Below are 23,541 nucleotides of genomic sequence, written 5' to 3'. Positions count from 1 at the left end.
TGTCATGTTTAATAGGCCAAGATGCATATTTAAATATACAGGGGGCTCTGAAAAATCAGAAAATAGAAGGGAGGAAACCACTACAAAAGGGCAAAGTATGAATTGGCAATTCAAGAAGGAGAAATATGTACTTATACATACCACACTAGAGACAAAAGTAAAGGATTCCATTTTGTCTATCATACCAGTAAAAGCTACCTAATCAGATACTCTCAAGTGCCGGCAAGAATGTGAGTAAATAGAAGACTAAACATACTGATGCTGGGAATGCAGACTGGTGCTTCTATTTTAGAAAATCTAAATAGTAAAACCAAATAATGGGACTCTAGCCTAGATACCCAGGGAAATCTATGTAAGGGTGGTCATCTGTGATATTTGTGGTTCAAGATTGGAGATAAGCTAGTCCTTTGGCACTAGAGGGAAAACTACAATGTAATCCAGTGAGAGGGAATAGGCATTGGGAAGGAATGAATTACGTGTACCTAGAGCAACATGAATGAGTCTCTAAAACAGTGTTGAGGGGAAAAAAAAAAAAGAGTGACATTTAAAGCATGATATGATTTATATACAAATTAAAAAAAAAAAACATGCAGGAGCCCTATGTATTTTTGACATGGCAATATTTATAAAAATGCAATTAAGATTATAAACAATACATTAATCATGAAAAAGTGAAGCTCTGTGGTTGAAAGAATGGAACTGGGCATAGAGGATGAAGGAGAAATGATGAGAAAAATGAAAACCAAATGAAGAGTTTTTCATGGACTCTAAGTAGGGGCTTATCAACTAGAGCCTGTGCTGAAGTCAATTCTGTACAATCATCCTTTAGAGGAAACAAATTCTGGGCACATTAGTCCTAACAGCAATGTTAGATACAGCTTCTCAAACAATGTCACCAGGTATGGGTCTCTCTATCTTGGCTCTGCCCACCTCTCTGGATGTCAGGTGGACTCTTTTTTTTTTTTTTTTTTTTTTTTTTTTTTTTTATTTTTGGGACAGAGAGAGACAGAGCATGAACGGGGGAGGGGCAGAGAGAGAGGGAGACACAGAATCGGAAACAGGCTCCAGGCTCCGAGCCATCAGCCCAGAGCCTGACGCGGGGCTCGAACTCACGGACCGCGAGATCGTGACCTGGCTGAAGTCGGACGCTTAACCGACTGCGCCACCCAGGCGCCCCCAGGTGGACTCTTTTTAGTGTAACTTTTAGTTGTTTTGGTTCATGTGAGCAGATTGGCAACTCAGCAGAAAGAAAGTTCTTCCCTTTAGCATCAGCAGTAATCTTCTTGTGGATCTCCTTTTTTTTTCAGAGGCTCGTGTTTTGTCCTGTGTCTGCTTTTGAACCAGCCATGTGACAGAAGCCTAAGGATGCCTGAATCACTTTCCTGTCCCTAGAGTCAGGCAGTGGGAATAGCCCCACAAACAGAATATGGTGTGTGGGGGGGTATTACCCAAAGAAAATTCAGGATGGTATGGACAGAAATACAGAAAGTAGATGCTGGGCTGGCAACCTTCCCCCCACCCTCAGCAAAAACCAAGTAAGGTTAATAATAATCATAAGACACACCAAGAGCTGCAGTGGAATTGAATCAATGCTGTTTGCAGAATGACTGAATTGAAATGCCATGTTTATTTAAAAAATTGTGGGGGAAATGAAAAAAGGTTAACTCTAAATATCTGAAGCACTGCCACTTGCACGATACGTATTTCATCCTCTCCAAGGCATGAATTCATGACAAATAAATAGAATTGGAGGAAGGGCAACTATGTAATGGCTGGAATTGATTGTCTTAGAAGCAATGAATAGTGAACTTCGCATCACTGGGTATATTCATGCATAGTCTAGCCAGTTAGTTGGCCAAGATTCTGTAGGGAAGGACCCAAGGATTGGGAGAATAGTTGGGTTTGATCATGGTTCTCCATCCTTTGGGCAGCTTACTCAAGCATAGATTGCTTGGCCCTTTCCCAGAGTTTCTGCTTTGGTAGGTCCAGAGTAGGAATTCAGAATTTACATTTCTAAGTAGTTCCCAGGTGATGCTGGTGTTACTGGTCCAGGAAACACACCTTAAGAACCACTGGGTACATTGGTTTTCAATATCCTCACTGGCCTGTCATTTTTATTAGCTAGGTGTAAATGTTCTGAAAACCAGTATTGTATCTTTGAGGCAAACCTTCTATTTTATGTCTTAGTCCCTGACATGTGTTAGGTTCTTGCCATGTGGGCACTTCTAGATGATAGTAGATGACATTTGCATGGCCTTCTGTATCTTTTGAGTCTTTGAGAACATGAGGATCATTAAACAGTTGTACATTTGTTGGTATGCTTTGTAAAATAGTCAACCATTTACTGACATTGTCTGTTTTGTAATCTTCTGGTTTCCCATGGTTTGATCTATTCTCACAGATTTATAGGAGGATAGTTTCTGAATTGGAAAATGAGTGGTTTTCCAAGGAGGGTCTTAGTTACTCAGGAAGTAACGTTGCCATGCATAAGCATAGGAATGATGGAAAACCCTTACTTGGTACCCAAATGCTAAGCACCGCCTACTGATTCAGTCATATTCCACTCCCTTGACTCCCCCCCCCCCCCAAAAAGAGAATATGAAATATTTCACAACCTGCATTAACCAGGAATTGTTCTCCTCTTGAAGTCTGTTTTTTTTCTCAAAATTTTTCCCTTCAATTTTGGAATTTTTACTAGAATAGTTCTTTGGAAGTGCTCATGTTTTGGTAGTTATAGGCAAGGTCAAACGGTGTTTGTAGCTTTTCTAAATTGCTTTTACATAAATAAAGATGAAACCATTTGAGAAAAGCATTTAAGAATTAAATGGTTTATAGTCCATGCTTAACAATTAAAAATTTCAGCTTAGCAAAAATGATGAAATGAATGGATAAAAATAACCTGACAGGTGGAACCTAGTAACTTTGGGTTAAGGTGACAACTTGAATTACAGAGGGATTTAAGAAGACTGTTTTGTTGTCCTTGTGCAAGCTTCTGCTTAAAAACAATCAAGGCAACACTGGGTAAGGAGAGGAGAGTATTTTAGGAGGATTTGCCAAGAATCCATCTTAGTGGACTTAAATGGGGAACAGCTTCAGTGATTTCTACTTTGCAACTAACAATCTGTAGTATTGGAATTTGCTTTTTTTAGAGTTGTATATAATCTGAGTTTCTCATCTGAATTTTACAAATTCTCATTTCCTAAATCATCTTCTCTTTCAGGTTTCAACCGTGAGGAAATGTCATTCAGATTTGGCCAACACCTCATCAAGCCCTCTGTGGTTTTTCTCAAAACAGAACTGTCCTTTGCTCTTGTGAACAGGAAACCTGTGGTACCAGGACGTATCCTTTTTGTTTTGTTTTGTTTTGTTTTAAGAGAGGCAAAATAAAATGCCTCTGAACTTAACAGACCAGAGGATTGCAGCATTGGCTTCCAATGTCGGTCTGAAAAAGAAAACAGGGGCTCCGCCTTCCTCCCCCTTTGGAGAAACCAGGTAAGATGTTGCATTTATTCCGAATCCAGTTGGTGGCACCAGTAATATGCTTGATCAATGTTGCAGAACTTTCTGAAAAGAGTTGCTTAGCAACCGTGGCTTTGGAGGTGAATTTTTACTTGACCTTTTCACTATAGTAGCTGTGTAAATAAATAGGTGCTTCTAAAGTGGGCCTAGTGAATATCATGGGTACTTTGTTTTCAGTTATCAGTAGCAAATCTTAATAGTAAGATAGAGATTGGCTGGCACTTTTGTGATGTGGAAATAAGGTATTACCTAAGGATTTGTGATTAACTTGGTGTCTTTACCTTTTAGGGATCATTCTAGCAAATTCATACACCTCAATATACCTAACAAAATAGTCATTTTCATTTTAGGATCTGAAATAGCATTTTTTTTTCTTGGAGAGCATCCCAGCTTCTGGATGGTCATCCAGTATCATTGGTGGTAGAGTTTTATTTCTCTCTGACCATTGACTTGTTGTCTTTCCTGCTGCTGACTTCAGTGGAAGCTTTATTCTTTGCAGCGGGAGCAGCAGGAATTGGTGAAATGTTCTGGAGGTATTTTTGTGTTTACTTAGAGTGTCACTCGTGACTGTGTGCAAATGACTTTTGTACTGATGCTTTAGAGTTATTTTTTTCTCTTTCCCTCTAATTTAATTTACTATGCAGAGGGCAATAAAGTATAAAATTTCATATTTTAAGATAATAAACATTTTCCACACTAAGACATGATTTTACTTTGAAATAAATGTCTCTGTAATTTTGAATCTATAAGTATCTCAAGATTTTTTTTTCCAGAGTAAATTAAAATTGTGTGTGTGTGTGTGTGTGTATATGTATAATTTTTTTCCCCTATGGGAATTTTCAAAGTGTGTGAGAACTTCAGGAATAATCTCCTTTCTTGGCCATATACCTGATGTAACATTGAAAAAAAAAACACAAATAAGAAAAAAAGCACCAAAAGAGAATTGTGATTTTATGGTAGACACCCGGATTCCTTGAATTTAATTTTGACTAAATAAATTATGTACATTTATAAAACTAATGATAACAGGAGTAAACTACTAGTACAAATTACTTCTTGATATTTACCTTTAAATTTATAAAAATAGTCTAAATTATAAATGGTAAATATTTAAAAATATTATTTCTTGTCTACTGAAGTAAAAATAAAAGCTGGAATGGTTCAGGAAAGTCCTATAAAAAAAGAAAAATTTTCAAGCTGTATGTCAATTTTATATGGAGTTCTTCTAAGAGACTTTGAAGTTCTTAAAATGACAGAAGCATTTTATTTTTTCGTTTGATTCTGCTGCAAGTTTGTGGTTGTCTTTTTCCTCTGTGGATTTTTTTTTAATGGTTGAGCATTCTGGTGTCAAAAGAATATGGTTGAAATGCCATATCTCTTTGAGTGCCAGCTTTAATTGACTTTTATCTTCTATCAAAGAGGGGACCTGGGATGAAAATGTGATTTTAGATGAACAAATTTTAATACCTTGCCCTGGAAGGTTGCAGAGTTGTACTGCTTTTTTAATGGTTAATAATAGAATGAATTTAGTTTTGTAGTTTTTTTAACTCATATCTTGATAGTAGAAAACTTGATTTTCATGGTCTTTTTAACAAATTTTGTCAGGTGTGATGCAAGATATAGGTCATTGACATGCATGTACTTCAGTTGAGGTGTCTGCCTCTGGGAAAATGCACAAGCTGAATAGTGAGCCGTTAGTAAATGATGACTAGTCTTTTTCCAGATGGCACTGGAGCTGCTGTTTTGGAAATGGGTCCTGGTCAGTTCTCCTATCTTTGAGTAAATGCCAGGGACATGAGGCACGTCGCATTAAAATGAGCAAACCTCAGTTTGCTTGGAAGGTAGCAAGAAGGAGCCGACCCTTTCTGAGGATAAGAGAACGAGGACATTTCTATAATCTGTATATTGAGTGAGGCATTTCATATCTGCAGGGTTGAAAGGGGTCTCAGGACCAGTAGATAATGTATTCAGACAATCCTTTTTATATGATGATTTTGTGATTTATTTTTTTATTTTTTTACTTTACCTTTGTAAACTCGGCTAGGTGACAACGGTGAGAAGAATCTTAATACGTTACTCATTCGCCTGCAGAAAGCGATATTCTTTTGTCTTGTGATTTGGGAATTGAAGCTGTGGATAGCTCTGCCCACTCACATTTCATGAAATAAATGGTGAGATGTCTGCAGCGGGCTTTAATCTTCCCCCAGTGCTCTGTTCTGTCTGCCCTAGATGAGCCCCTTGGTGTGGGTGTCCTAAGTCGTACAGCATCTTGAACCCTCCCTGCTCCTGGACTTCTCTCCAGCCCACACATCATTCAGACCATGGCTCCCAATCCTATCTTTCTCCTTCCTAGTCCCTTCCAAACTACTAGTGAATATAATGAATGTTTTTTTTTTTTTAAGGAGAAAGTCCAAACTTTTTAGCATAATCTTCAAAGATTTTCACTATTCTTTTTTTTTTCATTTTTAATGTTTATTTATTTCTGAGAGAGAGAGCATGAGTTGGTCAAGGGGCAGAGAGAGAGAGAGAGAGGGAAACACAGAACCCGAAGCAGGCTCCAGGCTCTGATCTGTCAGCATGGAACCCGGCACGGGACTCGAACTCACAAACTGCGAGATCATGACCTGAGCTGAAGCCGGACACTTAACCGACTGAGTCACCCAGGCGCCCCTAAAAGATTTTCACTATCTTGACTCAACCTTCCCCCTTTACAACTATTTCCTAAACAGGTGTTTTATTTCCTTTCACCATGTTCCCCACCCCGGCCACCTTTACCCTGCCTTTCTCTTAGAGATGAGATCCTACCCATCCTTTTTTGTTTCAACTAAAATGTTTTGATACCCGCCTTGCCCTCTCAGGAAGTAAATGTGTGGTCCTCTCTGTGACCCTTGACTCCTTATTTGCATGTCAATTCATGCAGCAGTTTATTACGGAGCTCCTGCTCTGTTCCAGGCATTGGGCCAAACACTTACCCAGTCTGCCTCATGTCAGAACTATGTGCATTCTTGTTTGTCTCTGTGCCGAGTCCTTCGTTCCTGGAAAGGGGTGGGGCAGGAGCTCTTACACGTCTTTTTCCTCAGCATCCAAAGTACTATCCTGCCTGAATTTTAAGTGAAGCTGTAATCATCAGGAGCATATGGATCATTTCGATTGATGGAGCGGGACAACAAGGGTCCATGGAAATCCTGCCTTTTCAGTATGCCCAAGCACCAGCCAAATCTTGTTCCCATTTTATTCCAGATCTTTTAGTATTCTATTAAAGCTATATTTTTTCCAACTTTCCCCTCCTGCTTTGTCAGTTGGAATCTTGTTTACATGTCTGTGTTACAAGGGTACAGTTAAGTCTAAAAGTGGTGAATGAATTGATGGCCGATGGAAAAATATTTTTTTTGCCTGTTAGTTTTCAATGGACAAGTCTGTATTTTAAGGGCAGTATATTGGCATCTTTATGTAAATAGGAAATTATTATTTTGTATTTATGATGATTTTCGTTTTAAAGAGTATTCAGGTGGCCTTTGGGGAATGTGCCATTCATGAGACTTGTAAATGTCATCTTTGAACTTGTGTCCTCTCTAACATTTTGCTCCCTCTCCCCAAACCTTTTTTTCTTAGGACTTTGCTCACTGACTTTTTCATACCTTTCAGAGGAGGAAAAGAACTGTTAGATCAGGGGCCAAAGGTAAACTTTTGAAGCAAGACTATTGGCTTCATTCTCAAAAGACCCACTCGAATCCCTCCTTGTCCCCACTGAAAGCAAATACTTCTGCTTGTCGCAAACAGTGTTTAAAGCTGATTGAACAGGCTTTGGCCTCTGTGGTGCAACACTCTAGAAGGATATGTCAGAATGTCTTTAATCCATTAATTTCTTGTTCCTGGAAAATGCTTTTCAGAGTGTCTTGGTGAGAGAACAGAATCATTTTGGAGATTGCATCTTAAGAATTCTGTAGTGAACATTTTATTCATGGACCTCAGTGCAGTCCGGCTATTGTTCATGGCTCAAGTAAATTTGAGCCAGTATGGTTAATACTTCTCCGTACCCTGCTCCCTTGCATTGTGCTACATCTCCCTCCCATCTTGAGCATGAAAAATGAATTTGAGTATTAGTGGAATCCATTTAGAGACTGGGGCTTTTATGGTAAGTAAAATTATTCATTTGTTATGTCCTGGTGTTTTCAGCAGACTGTGTATTGATCTTTGGATTGCTATTCAGAATGGCAGAAGGGGCCCTAACGTAAGGGAACACGGTGACGTTTGTGAACGGGTTGAATGCAGTGTGTAATGACAGAGATAAACCTGGCTTGCTGGCCATACTCTATTATACAAATCATTTGTCAACAGTTTATTGGATCAGTTTTTAAAAAGAGCAGGTTTTTCCAAACAGGAGCATTGCACACTGAATGTTATCAAGTGCAGACACTGTTTGGATGATGCATTGAGGATAGCCTTATAAAGTGCATTTGTGAAGAATTAGACTATGTCCCTTGAAAGATATTTCTGCTGAATGTTAGAAACAAAAGTTTGGCACAATGGAAATTGTTCTCTAAGGTCCAAGTTTAATAGGTAAAAAAGAAAACTCTGGCAAATGTCTTTTAATATACGATTTTACCTTTCCAAGCGAGCAATGGGAAGTTGTCTGTTTTTAGACTATTGCCGTGTTGAGTTCTCCTGAAGCAAATGAACAAATAACAAAAATAGCTTCATTACTTAACAGTGCTTCTTACGGAATGGATGCTATAGATAAAAGTGCCCTTTTAGTTCTTCCATAAAAATCAGAAATATTTGTCATTTCCTGAGTAGGTTGTAATCTTGTGAATTTCTTTAATTGTTCAGGAAACTGCAGTTATTAGCGATCTGATGATCTTTCATTTCTCAAAAGAGTTTCTTTTTAAACCTTCCTGTGCAAATAAAATGAGCACAGGCACTATTTTAATATCCTTATTACTAAAGATAGTTTTTCTTTCTTAAAATTTCCCTCAGTGTGTCTTTCCCCCCTCCCCCCCCCCCAACCCTGTGCATGCCTGTCGTGTATTAGCTAGCTTAAAGTACCCTTGGAGAGACATTCAAGGGCAATCTTGCTGTCCTTTGTCCTGAGCTGCAGTGGGACAAGTTGGTTTTCTTACAGTCATATTTTTCTTTATTTGGCAGGTTATTGTGTTCAAGAATTCTGCATGTGGCAGTGGTTGTTCAGTTAGAACAATTCTGTTTCTGTGGGAAAGGTTCCCGTAGAAATGTTTACCTACCTTTGGGTTGGTAGCTAGAAAGAGTCTTTGATGGCATCGGTCAGCAGGGACAAAGGAAGCTCTTGGATGCTTTTATCATTCACTAAGTTGACTAATCTCTTTTTTCAAGCATCTAGAACCCACCACAGATGATCTTGGCAACCCTCATTGCAAGACAAACCTTGTGTGACCCTCATCCATCTTGACTGGTCATCTGAAGAATTACTGCACAAAGAGCAAATGCATTTTATCTCAGATGCCACTTCTTTGGTTGGTAATTAGCTCACAGTGTTAAGGATGATTCTGAGGCTACATGCAGGGTCAGTGGGTAGTAATTGTCTTGGGTACCAGAGGAGAAAGAGGAATGCTCCTTGCCAAGCTCTGCCTCCCCCAGGTTTATTTTTCGTTCCTGGAGCTGAGACTGGTGTCTTTGTTTTTATTGTAGACACAATGATGGATTGTTGGCACCTGATACTGAAGGAATTAATAGATGCTTTGTATGTGTGCAGGGAACGTTTGAAATCGGATGGAAAACAATGTGTGGATTTTATATCCTTTGTCCTGGCCCATTCAAACAAAGGTGACTCACCCATGAGGCGGTGGATGTAAAGCATGTGCAGATTGGTCTCTAGACCTCATCCTGGCCTCTTCCTACTGTCAGTGGTCTCTCCCTGGCTCCTTGCTGAGTGCTGGCTGATGAGGATATGCATATGGTGGCCTTGTGGTTCACTTGGCTCCTCTTCTGAGTGATTTTCCTTCACCTTGACCTCTTCTTTATAATAGGATTTACCTTCTAGCTTCAGGCCCTGCTGTGAATGGGGTGAAATGGGCAGGTCTGACCATGGTTATGCATTAATGGAGGGAAATGCAACTGGCTTTTTGAGTAGAGCTTTTAGGAGGTTGCTGCATTGTCTCAGAATTGCACAAAGCCTATAGAGTCACTTTCACCACCAGAAAAAGATATCTTTACAATCTGCCTGTCAATATAAAATAGAACTCTGTTGGTATGTGAGCACAGGGAGGGGCGGGGGAGGACAGTATGAGGGGTGCTCTGTCTTCAGCTGTAGCAAATGGTAGGATGGTAATTATAGGTATTAAAATAACACTTTGAATATTTCTCATATTAGTTGCAAAAATGAATATCCTATAACAGGACAAGCCATTTCCCATTTCTATTTGTTTCTATGTGAAACTTTCCCCAGGTAATTTTAAATCATCATGGTTAACAATTACTGAACTCTGTTCATTATATTCCAGGCATGTTTTTGACCTGCTTCCCATGCAAGCCATCAGATTGTGAGGAACAGGGAAAGGCTGGCCACGGCGTTGCCAGCCTCACACTTGTAACAGAACATAATTAGAAGTAATGAATGATATAATACATCATTATTCATAAGAAATGTCACGTAATTAACTTAAATAATGCAAAATATATTCTAATTTCCATTTGGAATGAAAATAGATTTGTTGGAACATCAGTAGGCAGTTAATGTTTATCCTATATTTTCATACACATATCAAAACTGTTAAAATCTATTGAAGGAATAAACATGGATTTTCCACAACACAATAAGTCAAGATGGCTTTCTTTTGCTAATAGAGTCTTATGTATATTCCTCATTTATTATATATGTAGTTTGTATATATGTTCAATTTTTAGAATTAGCATAATTTATATTTATTGCGAATTAATGATCTAATTTATTTACTTAGCTTCCATTTCTTCTCTCAGACTAGTTGACTGAAAAAATAACTATAAATTTGCAAATAGCTCTTGGGCACAAATTCTAAATGGGCCTTATCCTAGGAACTCTCTACAATAGTAGATCTTGGAACTAGTTTTGTGTTCTAAATTATTTCCTGGGATTTCTCCTATAGGCTTTAAATGTGCCTCAGGAGTCTTGGTTTGGCTTAGATGTAGCCACGGTTGGGGCTCAGGATGTGGGTGGATATGTCTTAGGCAGAGGCATTATTTTCATATGAAAACAATTAGTATGACACATGGCACTGACCAATGTCAGGGTAGTTCTTGGAAACTCTCTGCTGTGTCAAACATCAACCTATCAATTTTTGTATTGTGGAGAGGTCTGGGGAGCCCCAGGGGAGGAGGCAAAGAGGAAGGAGCAGCATGCAGGGGATAGTACATACAGAAGGGTTTTGAGAGTTTAATAACGGGAATGGACATGCCAGTGGCCATGTCTCAGTGACAGCCCTGGTTGTAGAGAGATGAAGACTGATAGGAGGAAGCTGCTGTTAGACCTTTGACTCAAACCTGATATTTGTTCTTCAATACCATTGAGTCCAGCAGAATCACAGGTTTACCAATAAGTTAAAAACAACAGAATTCAGGGGCATCTGGGTAGCTCAGTCCGTTGAGCATCCAACTCAATTTTGGCTCAGGTTATGATCTCACAGTTTGTGAGGCTGAGCCCCATTGGGCTCTGCATTGACAGAGCCACGCCTGCTTCCGATTCTCTCTTTCCCTCTCTCTCTGCTCCTACCTCATTTGCCTATGTGCTCTCTATCCCTCAAAAATAAATACATAAGGGGGACCTGGGTGGCTCAGTCAGTTAAGCATCTGACTTCGGCTCATGTCACGATCTGACAGATTGTGAGTTGGAGTCCCATGTGCTGACAGCTCAGAGCCTGGAGCCTGCTTTGGATTCTGTGTCTCCCACTCTCTCTGCCCCTTCCCTGCTCATGCTCTGTCTCTGTCTCTCTCTCAAAAAAATGAATAAAACATTAAAAATAAGTAAACATTAAAAAAAAACTATTCTAAAAACAAAATGAGAAAACAGAGTTCTTTATTTCAAATAAATACCACCTTCCTTACATGACCTGGCAGTTCTCTAAGAACAATTTAGGGTAAAGCTTAACCTATAGCAGGAGGAGACTGAGATAGTGTCCTATTTCTCCTGTGTGCATTTGTAGTAGGGGTGAAAAGCGTATATACACATATACAACTTCATAATATCTTTTGTTAAAAATATTTGGGAAATTAATTAAACTTAAATAATAAATTATGATGAGTAATGCATTTTTGGAGTTGCTACTTTGTTTTGTCCTTGTTGACCAATGAGCAGTTGAAATGGGAAGGTTGAGTCTCAGGCCAATGGTGGTTCTACTAGATGGAAGTCAGGACTTCACCCGAGACTCTTGAGCCTCACTGTGTCCTTCTCTCCACCCCCTCTAGCTGCCATCCCATGAGCAGCAAACCTTTTTGTATCATTGGTTAGGTGCTGTAAGGAGTTATTTTCCCCAGAGTCTAAAACCTTCCCTATTACTCCTCCTTTCTATGGCTATGCTGTTGTAAATGTATTCTCTGCCACTTGTATTTCTCACTGACATTTTGATGGCCTTGTTGTTTAGGTGTAATCATCATTATCATTTAAGAATAGGACTAACCTTGGTGAATTCTGCAGTGCTGGTGTGGGAGGACAGGTGGTCTAGCTTGTCTAGCTGTATTTTGCTCCTAGGTAAAATGAGTCCAGGAGGAGCAAAACTCATCTGGCTCTCTAATTATTCTGTTTTCTAATAGCTTTTGAAATGGCTGTACTTATCAAGAGATCTTTTCATCTTTAAGATTTATTTCCAGTTCAACAGATTGGTAGGAACTAAGACTTATCTGTTGAGTGCTAATACTTTAACAGTAAACCACGATCCCTTTCCATTCACCAAAGATGATTGCTTTAAAATTTGTTAAATAAGATATGTCAGGATAAAATAAATCAACAGAAATTACATTAAAATCTTTAGAGTGTTTCTCATGCAGACGGGTAGAATACTAGTTAGTATTTTCTATTCTGTTTGGAGACCAAATGACCCCTAGAAGCTTTTTTCTCGTGGAGCTGTATCTTCAGTAAAGTCATTGAAATTCAGGAATAGAACAGACATTCACTGAGACTTTTCACATTGTCCTAGAATATGAGCAACTAGAGCCCAAACAGGAAGGCTGACAATCTTCCTGGAGAGCTACTCATATATGAGAGAGAGCCACACTCACTTTACTAAGGGGTAGCAGCAGAACCAGACCTATCATGTTGAGCCACACTTCCATGCTGCCAGACTATGTAAGAGGAGAATCAGTGAGGGGAAAGATACGGCCAGATGGAATGAAGAATTCCAGAGGACTCTTCTCCCTCTAGATGACTCTTACTGCCCATGAAAGTCATGAGCAGAATGTAGCTCAAAGACCTGAGCTGGATGATTTCAACAAAAGGGTGCTGCTGTCTTGTTCCCTGGCTGGATGCTGAGCTATGGAACCTGCAGGCTATGGAGACAACTGCTATGAGATAGGAGTGTGGTACAGGTACAGGATAGGCTCCTTAGGAGAACTTCCCATCTACTCTATAGAGTTTGGGATTACACATGAGCACAGACCAGTGCCTGCCTCTCATTTGCTTCTGAATGGGGCAAGGATGGGAAGAGCCTTTTCGGAATGGCCTATAGTAGAAGGGAAAAAAGGGATTGAGGAGTAATATTCCTGAGAAGAAGATGGGAACAGCTTTTCTACCACACCCCTGTTGTCTGGAGCCCTTGGAAGAAACATATAAGCAATTCAGCAGGTCCCTTGGTCCTGCACAGAACCATGAATGCCAAAGTAGTGGGCATGTGCCACAAGGGTGCTCAGGTAGATACTGGCATAACTGAGGCACTGACCTGTCGAGAAATGTGACTGGGTCATATACCACTGACAGTGTTTTAGAGACTTGCTGTCCTTTTTTTTTTTTTTTTTTTTTTAATTTTTTTTTTTTTAACATTTATTTATTTATTTTTGAGACAGAGAGCATGAACAGGGGAGGGTCAGAGAAAGAGGGAGACACAGAATCTGAAACAGGCTCTAGGCTCTGAGCTGTCAGCACAGAGCCCGACGCAGGGCTCGAACCCACGGACCGCGAGATCATGACCTGAGCCGAAGTCGGACGCTTAACCGACTGAGCCACCCAGGCACCCCGTGCTGTCCTTTTTTGAATGGACCCTCAGAAGCAGATAAAGTGACAGTAGAGCTTGAATACCTTTCCAGAAAAAAAAAAAAATCAACTTTGAACTATGTTGAGACCCATATATTTGCAAAATCTCCCACCAGATGGAACTGGAGCTAGACTCGGGATACCAGCCTTTTACCTGCTGACAACCAGTTACCTAAGACCACGCTGCCTCTAAAATCAGAGTAGCTCAGCCCCAGAATGGGGAAAAAGTTGGAAGACAGCTCAAAGTAGTCAAGGTTGCCGCTCAAGCCTGTCCTTAATCTGAGACTGCACAGATACTTTTAATTCTGAAAAGTGAGTGCAGAGTGACAGATTCTGCCAAAACCTTGCTAAGGGTCTGGGAAGGGATTCTATGTAGCATGATTAGAAGAGCAATAACAAGGAATATGAGCACAACATGTCTTTGCCCACCCCACCCCAACCAGAGTTGAGATTCTTCAGTCACTGTTTACACAAGTAAAGTGGTAACATAAATCTTTAAAAAAGGTGATTTATCAGTTAATCCCATGTTATATAGTAGTATGTGATCTGTTGATGGCCTTAATTCCTAGGAACAGAATCTTGAGTATAGTAGATGGTTAAGAAATATTTATGGGAAAATATTACTTTTGTTTCAAAACAGGTTGATTAGGTAAAAGAACATTCAATTACTTAACAGGTATGTCTGATGGGATCGGTAGGGGATTTTCAGAGTGTCCTTAATTAGCCAGTGAAGCCTTGCTATATGCCAAGTTTCATTCCTTCTGTTTTTCATTTCTAGTCTTAATATGGTACACTCTTGATTTGAAGTATCAGTCTAAGGGTTGAATGCTACTGGACTGTTCTACATGATAACAGCCAGAATGAGCCTATTAAACATCTTGAATCCATGTCACGTCTCTGCTTATGGCTTCCTGTTTGCTTCCAACTAAAGTCAGTTATACAGTGATCTACAAGATTCCTACATACGTCTTCCATCTGTCCCCCACCACCAACCATTATTCTTTGATTTCATCTACTGTCATCATCCTTTAGTGATTTGAATGGTGACCTCCAAATGGTATGTCTGTCTTAATCTCCTAAACCAGTGAATATTACCTTACTTGGAAAAGGGTCTTTGCAGAGGAAATGCAGTTAAGAATTTTGAAATAAGATCATCTTTAGGGTGGCACATGTCCTAAATCCAGTGGCACACGTCCTTAGTGACACAAGGGTGGGGACTGCACAGAGCAGAGGAAGCATTAACGTGACCAGGGAGGCAGAGGGAAGAGTGGTGTGGTAGAAATCAAGGGATGTTGGTGGCCACCAGAAGCTGGGTGAGGCGAAGAACAGGTTCTCCCCCGGAACTGCCGACACCTTGATTTCAGACTTCTGACTTCCAAAATAGCAAGAGAGTCCGTTTCTTTTGTTTTCAGCTACCAGTTTGTGGTAATTTGTTACAGCAGCCACAGGAGACTGATCTGCTTTCCACACTCACTCCGCTCCTTCCATACCCATTTCCTTGTTGTTCATTGAATATTCTAAGCACAGTCCTGCCTCACAGCGCTTGAACCAACTGTTCTTGGAATGCTCTTCCCCCTGATGAATGTACGCCATGCTGTTTTATCTCCTTCAGACCTTTATTCAAGTTGCATGCAAACGTCACCTTCTCAGGACTGCCTTCCCTTTGCTGTTATTTAAAATTGCAACACCTCTCTGGCTTTCTTTTTTTTTTTTTTTTTTTTTTTTTTTTTTTTTTTTTTCTGTAGCATTAATATTGTAACTTACTGTATAACTTACTGGTGTCACAGGCTCACTGGAAATGGGACATCCACAAGGGCAGGCAGGCATTGCTGTCTAGTTTGTTCAAGACTGTGTCCTCACAGCCTAAGACTGTCCCTGGGGCATGGCAGGCATTCAGTAAATATTTGTTAAATGAGTAACTCTGGTTATTGATTATTTGGAATTTTTAGCTTTAAAGCTAATAAGAAAAAAAAAAAAAGAGGGGGGGTGGGAGGGACCAGAGTTCTCATTTAACAAGTGGACCAATTTGATAAATTCTCACACCAGGCAATGCTGTATAGTGGTTAAGAGAGTGTTGACCTAGATTTTATACTCACCTGCACATGTGTACATACTCACACTTGGATGCATCGTTAACATTTATCATTCCAAAGTGGCCTGCTCTGGAAGAGAGAAAAGTAACAGGTGGTTTGAGCGTGAAAAAATACCCCACCCACCTCCCCTGCCCACCCCTGCCCCCAGCACAGTTTTTCTAGATTTCCATGTGGATTCTAGCCAGGCTGATAAAATGCGTTCTTTCTTGGCTGAGCCCTCTGTCTGAAGTGGTATTTTATATCCTCCTAAATGTCAGGAATTAACATAGGATTTGATATCTCATCATCTGGTAAGCTTTGATTTCCAACATTTTGTTACCATGTTGCTTTCTCTGGGTGTAGAGCAGGTCTGTGTGCAATTTCCTGATTGCTTAAGTCAAGTTTTTATGAGCCTGTCTTCTTGGCTTCACACACACACAGGTTTCTTAAACATGTACTTATTTATAAGTCTCTGATGAATCCCTCTGACAACCTTTATGTTTATGATTATTTGTGTAGCAACCAACACATTGTCAAGCTATATTGTCTATTTGTTTATTTCTTGGAATGTCTGAAAAATGACTTCAGTTGACTAATCAACTATAGCAAGATTAAGTGTTTTAAAAATAAGACCAAACCAAAGTCAGGAAGAAAATAAGGAAAGTAAGATGAAGCCAAAAGTGAAATTAGTGGATGAAATGGGTAACAGTTCTCCATATACTTGCTAGAGATGGGTCACAAAGTTGGCCCTGAGTTTCCTGGCACCATCCCAAAGGAAGGAAAGAGCATCTGTCCTTGAGGTAAAAATAGGCTGATTGCTCAGGAAATGCAAAAACATGAGCAACACCAGAGAGGAGAGTCCTATTTTCTTCAGATCCTTCCACAAGGAGATGATGCTAGAATATGTGATTGACAGTGTTCTCGCAATATCCTTACAGTGCACATGGAGGTTCTCCCTTGGAAATAGATCCTGAGTCTACCACTCACTATCTACCCACCCCCCCGCCCCCCACCGAATCTTGCCTGGACGGCAATCCTCTCTAGGTACCTTGTTCACAAAGCCTTCCAACCACTCCCTCCCTTGCTCTTTAACATCATATAGTGGCAGTCATCGTCTTTTTTTTTTTTAATTTTTTTTTTAACATTTATTTATTTTTGAGACAGAGAGAGACAGAGCATGAACGGGGGAGGGTCAGAGAAAGGGAGACACAGAATCTGAAGCAGACTCCAGGCCCTGAGCTGTCAGCACAGAGCCCGACGCAGGGCTCGAACTCTCGGACCGCGAGATGATGACCTGAACCGAAGTCGGACGCCCAACCGAGTGAGCCACCCAGGCGCCCCAAGGCATGGTCTTTTTAATATAGGCATTAGACCAGGTTCTTCTTTTAAGAACTTTCACTGGTTATTTCATTCAATTAGAACAAAGCCTCCAGGCTTCACCTTGGCCTCCTGGATTTCTGGCCCCTGCCTCATTCAACTTGCTGCTCCTGCTAGGTCTTTGTACCTGCTGTTATCTCCACCAGGAGTGTACCTCCCTGTGACCTTCATGTGCCTCCTCAGTTCTCTTTTAGGTTCCAGTTCCTGTGTCCTCACCTCCACGCAGAGACCTTTCCTGACCTGCCACAGAACTCAAGGTGTGGACAGTAACTAGTGATGATTAGCGAGGCTCTTGTCCTGTCTCTGGAGTTGAACATGCAGGGAGAAGGAGTTCTACCCCTGCGTCTGTTGCTTCCTTTACCCTCTTTGGGTGCAGAGCTGTTTATATTTGTGAAAACTACCAGCCAGCTTTGGATGAGGATTTGGAGAACTGGATTTTAGTTCAATTTGGGGAAACCTAGTCAAGTCATTTCATCTTTTTTTTTAAATTCTTTTTTAACATATATTTATTTTTGAGAGACAGGGACAGAGCATAAGCAGGGAGGAACAGAGAGAGAGGGAGACACAGAATCCGAAGCAGGCTCCAGGCTCTAGGCTCTGAGCTCAAACTCAAGAGCTGTGAGATCATGACCAGAACTGAAGTCGGACACTTAACCGACAGCTACCCAGGCACCCCTTGTTTTGTTTCTTCATGTGAAAGTAAAGATGTAACTCTCACCCATCTCCTGGACTATGTTGAATACTAAATTCAGATGATGTGGAAGACAAGAATGAATGAATGGATTTGGCTTATGGGAGCATGGCATAATAATAATTATAGTTTTTCTACTTTCCATTTTCATGATACTTGAAGGATGGTCCAGGGCTTGGGTTTGGGTAAAGGACATCATTTAATTGTGGCCCTGAATTTGTCAACTGAAGTTTAAACTGAAAGAAACTTTCTGGATTCCTGGGTATAAGAATATCACATAGCAACTGAAATAACCCAGACCTAATTTTAAACTACTTAATTAAAAATGGCATTAAAATAGTACCCAGGATTAAAAATAAACCTTTAAATTGATGGGAATTTGATGTTCTGTGAGCCTTTTTACTTTTTTCTGTGTGGTGTGATGAAAAATACATATTATTTTCTACTGTGTTTAGTGCCTGGGAAGCTGGGGTTCATTCATGGCTGAGAGTGGCTTTGCCATGGTGGTTTTAAATTAAATTCTCAGGGGGTTTAAATCATTCTAGATGCTCAACCCTCATTAACTGTAACGGGAGTTACTGTACAAGTCTCTTTTCTCCACACATAGCACTGAAAAATGACCCTCTCACACCACCTTTGTGTCTTGATCTTTGAACTAATTTTAATGGATTTTTTTTTTTAAAGTGTAGCATCTCTGTGCAACCCTCAGGGTAATGAGATTGCTAACAATTTGCTGATAAGCAATAGGCCTTCATTTTGCAGTGCTCGACCTACACATGCTGGAAAGCTTTGGGTCTGGGCTGACTGGCTTTCTGGACCACATGCTTCTCTTTTATTCAATTTCAAGTGAAGCTGTCCCTTTTTTTCCCCCTCCTTTCATCATCTCTTTTTCCTCCCACATCTTCATCTCCTGATATAATCAGTACACAGTAGATACTCAGCACTGATGTAGTTCTAGTACTACTGAAATGTTAGAAAGGGGAGGAGTTGCTTATGGTCAAAGAAGCATCTGGTATTCTTAATGTAATCTTTTAGTAACCAGCTAATGAATTGCTTGACTGAAGAAACGTTTTGTCTAAATTATGTCTATGTAAAAGCAATCTAGTTTAGATCAAGTGTAACAAGTTTTTTATTCTTGCATTTATTTTTTTCTAACTATAAGAATATTTTCCCATTATATAAAATGTACACCATCTATAATCTCATTAGCTAGACATAATTCCTGCTAAAATTTCAGTTTATTTCTTTTTTTTTCTGTTTTTATCCATTTCTCTAGAAAAGAAAAAAACTTTATAACCTCATTTTTTTTACCTATTGTTGACATTTTCTGATTTTTAAATATATATGTTACCCCGAGAGTTCTAATGGTGGAATATTACACTATATGGATCTATTATAATTTAGTATTCAGTATTCAAACTGTATCATGAATGTTTTGATAAAGGATCTTTGGTTCCATTCCTGATAAACTTCTTAAACTGGAATCATTTGATAAAATGTTATGCATTGTTTAAATTGACAAATATTTCCAAATGTGCTATACATCAGCAATACACAAGCAACATACATCTGACTGTATACCCTCATCAACTTTAAGCATTTAAGATTTTTTAATGTGTCCTAACCTTTGCCAAGTTAAAGATTTATCTATGTCATTATTTCCACCTAATCGATAGCAGGGTGAACTTTTAAATGTATCTATGAATTATTTTCATCAGTTAATTATTTGTTAATATCCTTTGCTCCTTTTTCTATTGGAGTTTTAGGTCTTCTAGGAATTAACTCTTTGCCTGTCATATTCATTGCAAATATTATTCTTATTTTGATCTCTTTAGTTTGCTTATGATGTTAGTAACATACATTTTAGTCTTTTTTCATAGTTAAGCTTATCAGCTTTATCACTGGTGAGTTTCTCCAGTTCTTTTAGGCTTACAAAGTCTTTCTATCCTGAGATCAGTTAAATCTTTTCTTTTCTTTTTTAAGGTTTTTCTCTTTCTTTCATCACCTATCACCAAGCTCATAGCACTTCATAGACAGGCTTTAAAAAATTTACTCTATGTTCTTGGCATCACTTTGAAGGAGGCAGATGAATGCTTTTCTCGAATTATAAGTGAAGAGACTAGAGGGTGGGTAGCAATGAAGCAGGTGGTTGTTCTGGAAGCAGAGATGTGCTTTCGCCTTCTTACAATAATAATATGTGTATGTTTCTTTGTTAAACTCTTACATTGGTCTTTCTATTATTAATTGCCGCTTTTACGTATTTCCTGCCTGAAGGTAATATCAAAAAGGTGGATCTTGGGGAATGTGGTACTTTTGTCACGTGTCTCCTGAGTCACCAGAGATCTTACATTCAATATATTACAGTGTTGTTTTGTGTTCTAGATTATGCTTAATGTAACTATTTGGAATGCATTCTATAATACTGTAATTCCTTGAAAATAATTAAATCCTACATGGCAATTCCTAATCAGCCAGATTATTGCATTAAGCTGAAGATCATCCTTTGACTATTGATGAACAACAACAACAAGAAAAACTGTAGCCATACAAGTAGGTCATCGGCCTGTGGCCCTAGCAAGGTAAATGTAGAGAAGCAAGGGAAATAACCCATTTTCTAGGATTCTGATAGTCTTCGGAAAAAACCAAAAAAACGAAAACTGAGGATATTGAATGAAGTGGAGGGCAAGATCTAAGAAGATGTAGGAGCTTTGATGGAATTGAATGGAAGATTTATACATTTAATCAAAATTACATCGTGTAGAGAAGTGATACAAGTAGGAAAAGGTACCCATAATAAATTCTTCATTCTGTTTTCAGTCTTAGACCATCTCTTGAATGACCTTTATCAGTTTTTAGGAATAAAATTAATAGAAATTTGTCCATATAGAAGTATATTTAACCTAAACTGGACATATAATTATTGGCCTTTAAATTGAAATATAATTGACATATAACATTATATTAGTTTTAGGTATAGAACATAATGATTTGATATAGGGATATATTACAAAATGATTACCATGTAAGTTTAGTGATCATTCTTTACCACACATAGTTACTTTTTTTTCTGTGATGAGAAATTTTAAGATCTCTCTGTAATATTAACTCTTGATTGTTCTTAACCATTTACCACTTTTTGGTCATTAAAACCTGTCTGAATGGGTCAGCTTAATGACTTCCTGGCATGTTTTTTAATTTTTATTTTTTTATGTTTATTTTTGAGAGAGAGAGAGAGAGCGAGAGAGCGAGCACGCGCGCTCTAGTGGGGGAGGGGCAGAGAGAGAGGGAGACAGAGGATCTGAAGCAGGCTCTGCACTGACAGGCTGACAGCAGCGATCCTATGTAGGGCTCCCACTCAAGAATTGTGAGATCATGACCTGAGCCGAAGTCGAGCTCAGTTGACTGAGCCACCCAGGTGCCCCCCTTACATGTTTTTATAGACAAAACTGAACACACATTACCTGAAAGAATTACCACTGTCTGGTGTGACTTTGAACATGGAAGAGTTTTGAAGGTAGGACGCTATCATCCTCTGAAAGTGGAGATTCCAATGATTTTTTTTTTCCTTCTCTCAGTCTGTCAAAGTACGTATCTGAACTCCATTCTCAGTTTACTGGGATTCCTATTATAACATGGATATTATTCCATGAATGTTCACTCTTGCTAAAGAAATCCTTGTTGTTGTCCCAGCTGTGGGAATATAAAATTCAGTATGAAGATGCCAATCCATGACAGAGATTCTGCTTGTAAAACCAAGTGATTATTTTAGTACTTATTTAACATTACTCATATAACATTGACATATGCCTTGAAAATTTGTCTAAGTATTTGAAAAATGTTAATGCTCATAAGCAATTCTGTGAGGCAGGTACTGAGTACCTCTGTTTTATACATAAAGGAATAAGATATTCAAAGCTTAATTAATTCAGATCAAGGATGCATTAAGTGGCAAAGTCAGGTTTCAAACCCAAATGTTCTAACTGCAGTGTCCATGCTCTAAACCAGTGGTCTTGGGGCCACCAGTGTCCCTGAGGCCTTTCAGGGAACCTGTGAGGTCTTTCCTTCTTCAACTACATTATCTGTATGAGACCAACTTTTCTTCCTACACTTAGACCAGAAGACCTATCATGGCAGATAGAAAGCAGAACTACAAATGAGAATGTATTTGTCTTTTATCAAGCCATTCATGAGAGCTTTGCAAAACTGTAAAACACTGCTACTCTTTATGCTAGTATTTTTTTGTTTCAAAAAATATGATTATCATAAAATATGATTTATGTTAACATGTTGTAAGTTCGTTATTTTAAGTAAACCATTAAATACTTTAAATTTTCTCAGTTCTAATTCCTAATGAGGTATCAGGAGATATAATCATCATAAGCATGAGATACTTGGTATCATCAATACTTTTTTTGGTACATGAAAGTATGGTTGACAGGTAATACAATGTTGTGTTAGTTTCAGGTGTACAATATAGGGAACTGAAAATTCTGTACATTATGCTCACCACAATAAGTGGTTACCATCTGTCACCATGCAGGGTTATTATTGACTATATTCCCTATGCTATACTTTTCATCTCCACAACCTAATTATTTTATAACATCAAAACTTTTCAATAGTTAAAGGGGTATGGAGACCACACATTTTGTGAACTGCTCCTCTGAACCCTCTAATTGTGCTTCCCCACTCCTGTGTCTCAGCTATAGCTTCTCCCTTCTTCTCAGATATTTATGTTTTAATCATCACTCAAAAAGAGACCAAAGATGTGGGCTTTATTTCTTAAAGGTGAGGGTGATTTGGAACCCTGGGAAGCAGTAGCCGCCCATCCCTAGGTGTGAATCCTAGCTCCCTCCTTACTAGGAGCAGACCCTAGGATTTATTTAATCTGTCTTTCCCTTAGTTGCCTCATGCTTAAAATGGGGTAATAGTATCTACATCATGGGATCATTATGTGCATCATGGGAGTTAATGGATGTAAAATGCATAGGCTGTCCCTGGCCCAGATGAAGGGGTCAAATATTAGCTATATTGTTAAGTTTCTGTGCAGTTACGAGCGTCTAGAGGAGTCAAATGTGATTCTGTGTTCCACAAGGTTTATTGCATTTTCTCTCCTGCTCTTTGTGAATATTTGTATTATTAAAGCCCAAATTTCCTTTTTTAGCTTGTTTTCCTTTGCAGGGCCAGGTCCTTGAATGTGGACTTTTTTTTTTTTTTTAATTGTGTGGTTAGTTCCCTTTGGGCTGGGGTTGCTAGCTATCATAATGCATTTCTCTTCCTGTAAATCCATAAATACTAAAGCTATCCTCCCTCCTCCCTCATTGAATTCCCTCAATTGCTTGCAGTTCATGTCCCGTAAACGTATAGATTTTCCTTCTTGCCCTCTCCACCGTATCAAGGGTCGCTGTTTGTATTCTGTTCTCGAGACCAGATGGGGCCTCCTGTACGTGCCGGAGGCTCTGCAGCCTTACTGCTAGCCACAGTCAACGTGTCTCCTGCTCCAGGGACCACGTTGGTTCCCTTCACTGTTTGAGCTGTGTACACTAGGATTGTATTGCCTTGCCTAATGGTGTTTTTCAAGCTGCAATCCTATGCTCTAGGTCAGAGTTTTTTCTGCAGGCTCCACTGGTCGGCCTGTTCATCTCTAGCCCACGCTCTTGTCTGCCTTGTTTCACCTTGTCTGTGGCAATGCG

General features: G+C 39.3%; 1 protein-coding gene across 10 annotated transcripts in view; it reads left to right on the top strand.

The window, feature by feature from the left end:
- Positions 1–23,541, top strand: part of FHIT (fragile histidine triad diadenosine triphosphatase) — a 1,422,334-nt gene that overhangs the window by 633,692 nt on the left and 765,101 nt on the right. For all 10 annotated transcript variants that reach the window (XM_060633696.3, XM_060633695.3, XM_060633693.3 and 7 more), the window contains one exon: positions 3,221–3,340. In XM_060633696.3, the coding sequence (XP_060489679.1) occupies positions 3,238–3,340 (103 nt within the window). In that variant the 5' untranslated portion in view covers positions 3,221–3,237. The remainder of the gene's footprint in view (positions 1–3,220; positions 3,341–23,541) is intronic.

This window comes from Panthera onca, chromosome A2, assembly GCF_046562875.1.
Source record: "Panthera onca isolate mPanOnc1 chromosome A2, mPanOnc1 haplotype 2, whole genome shotgun sequence".
Lineage (NCBI taxonomy): Eukaryota > Metazoa > Chordata > Mammalia > Carnivora > Felidae > Panthera > Panthera onca.
The sequence above is the reverse complement of the archived record's forward strand: the minus strand, read 5'-3'. Positions and strand labels throughout refer to the sequence as shown.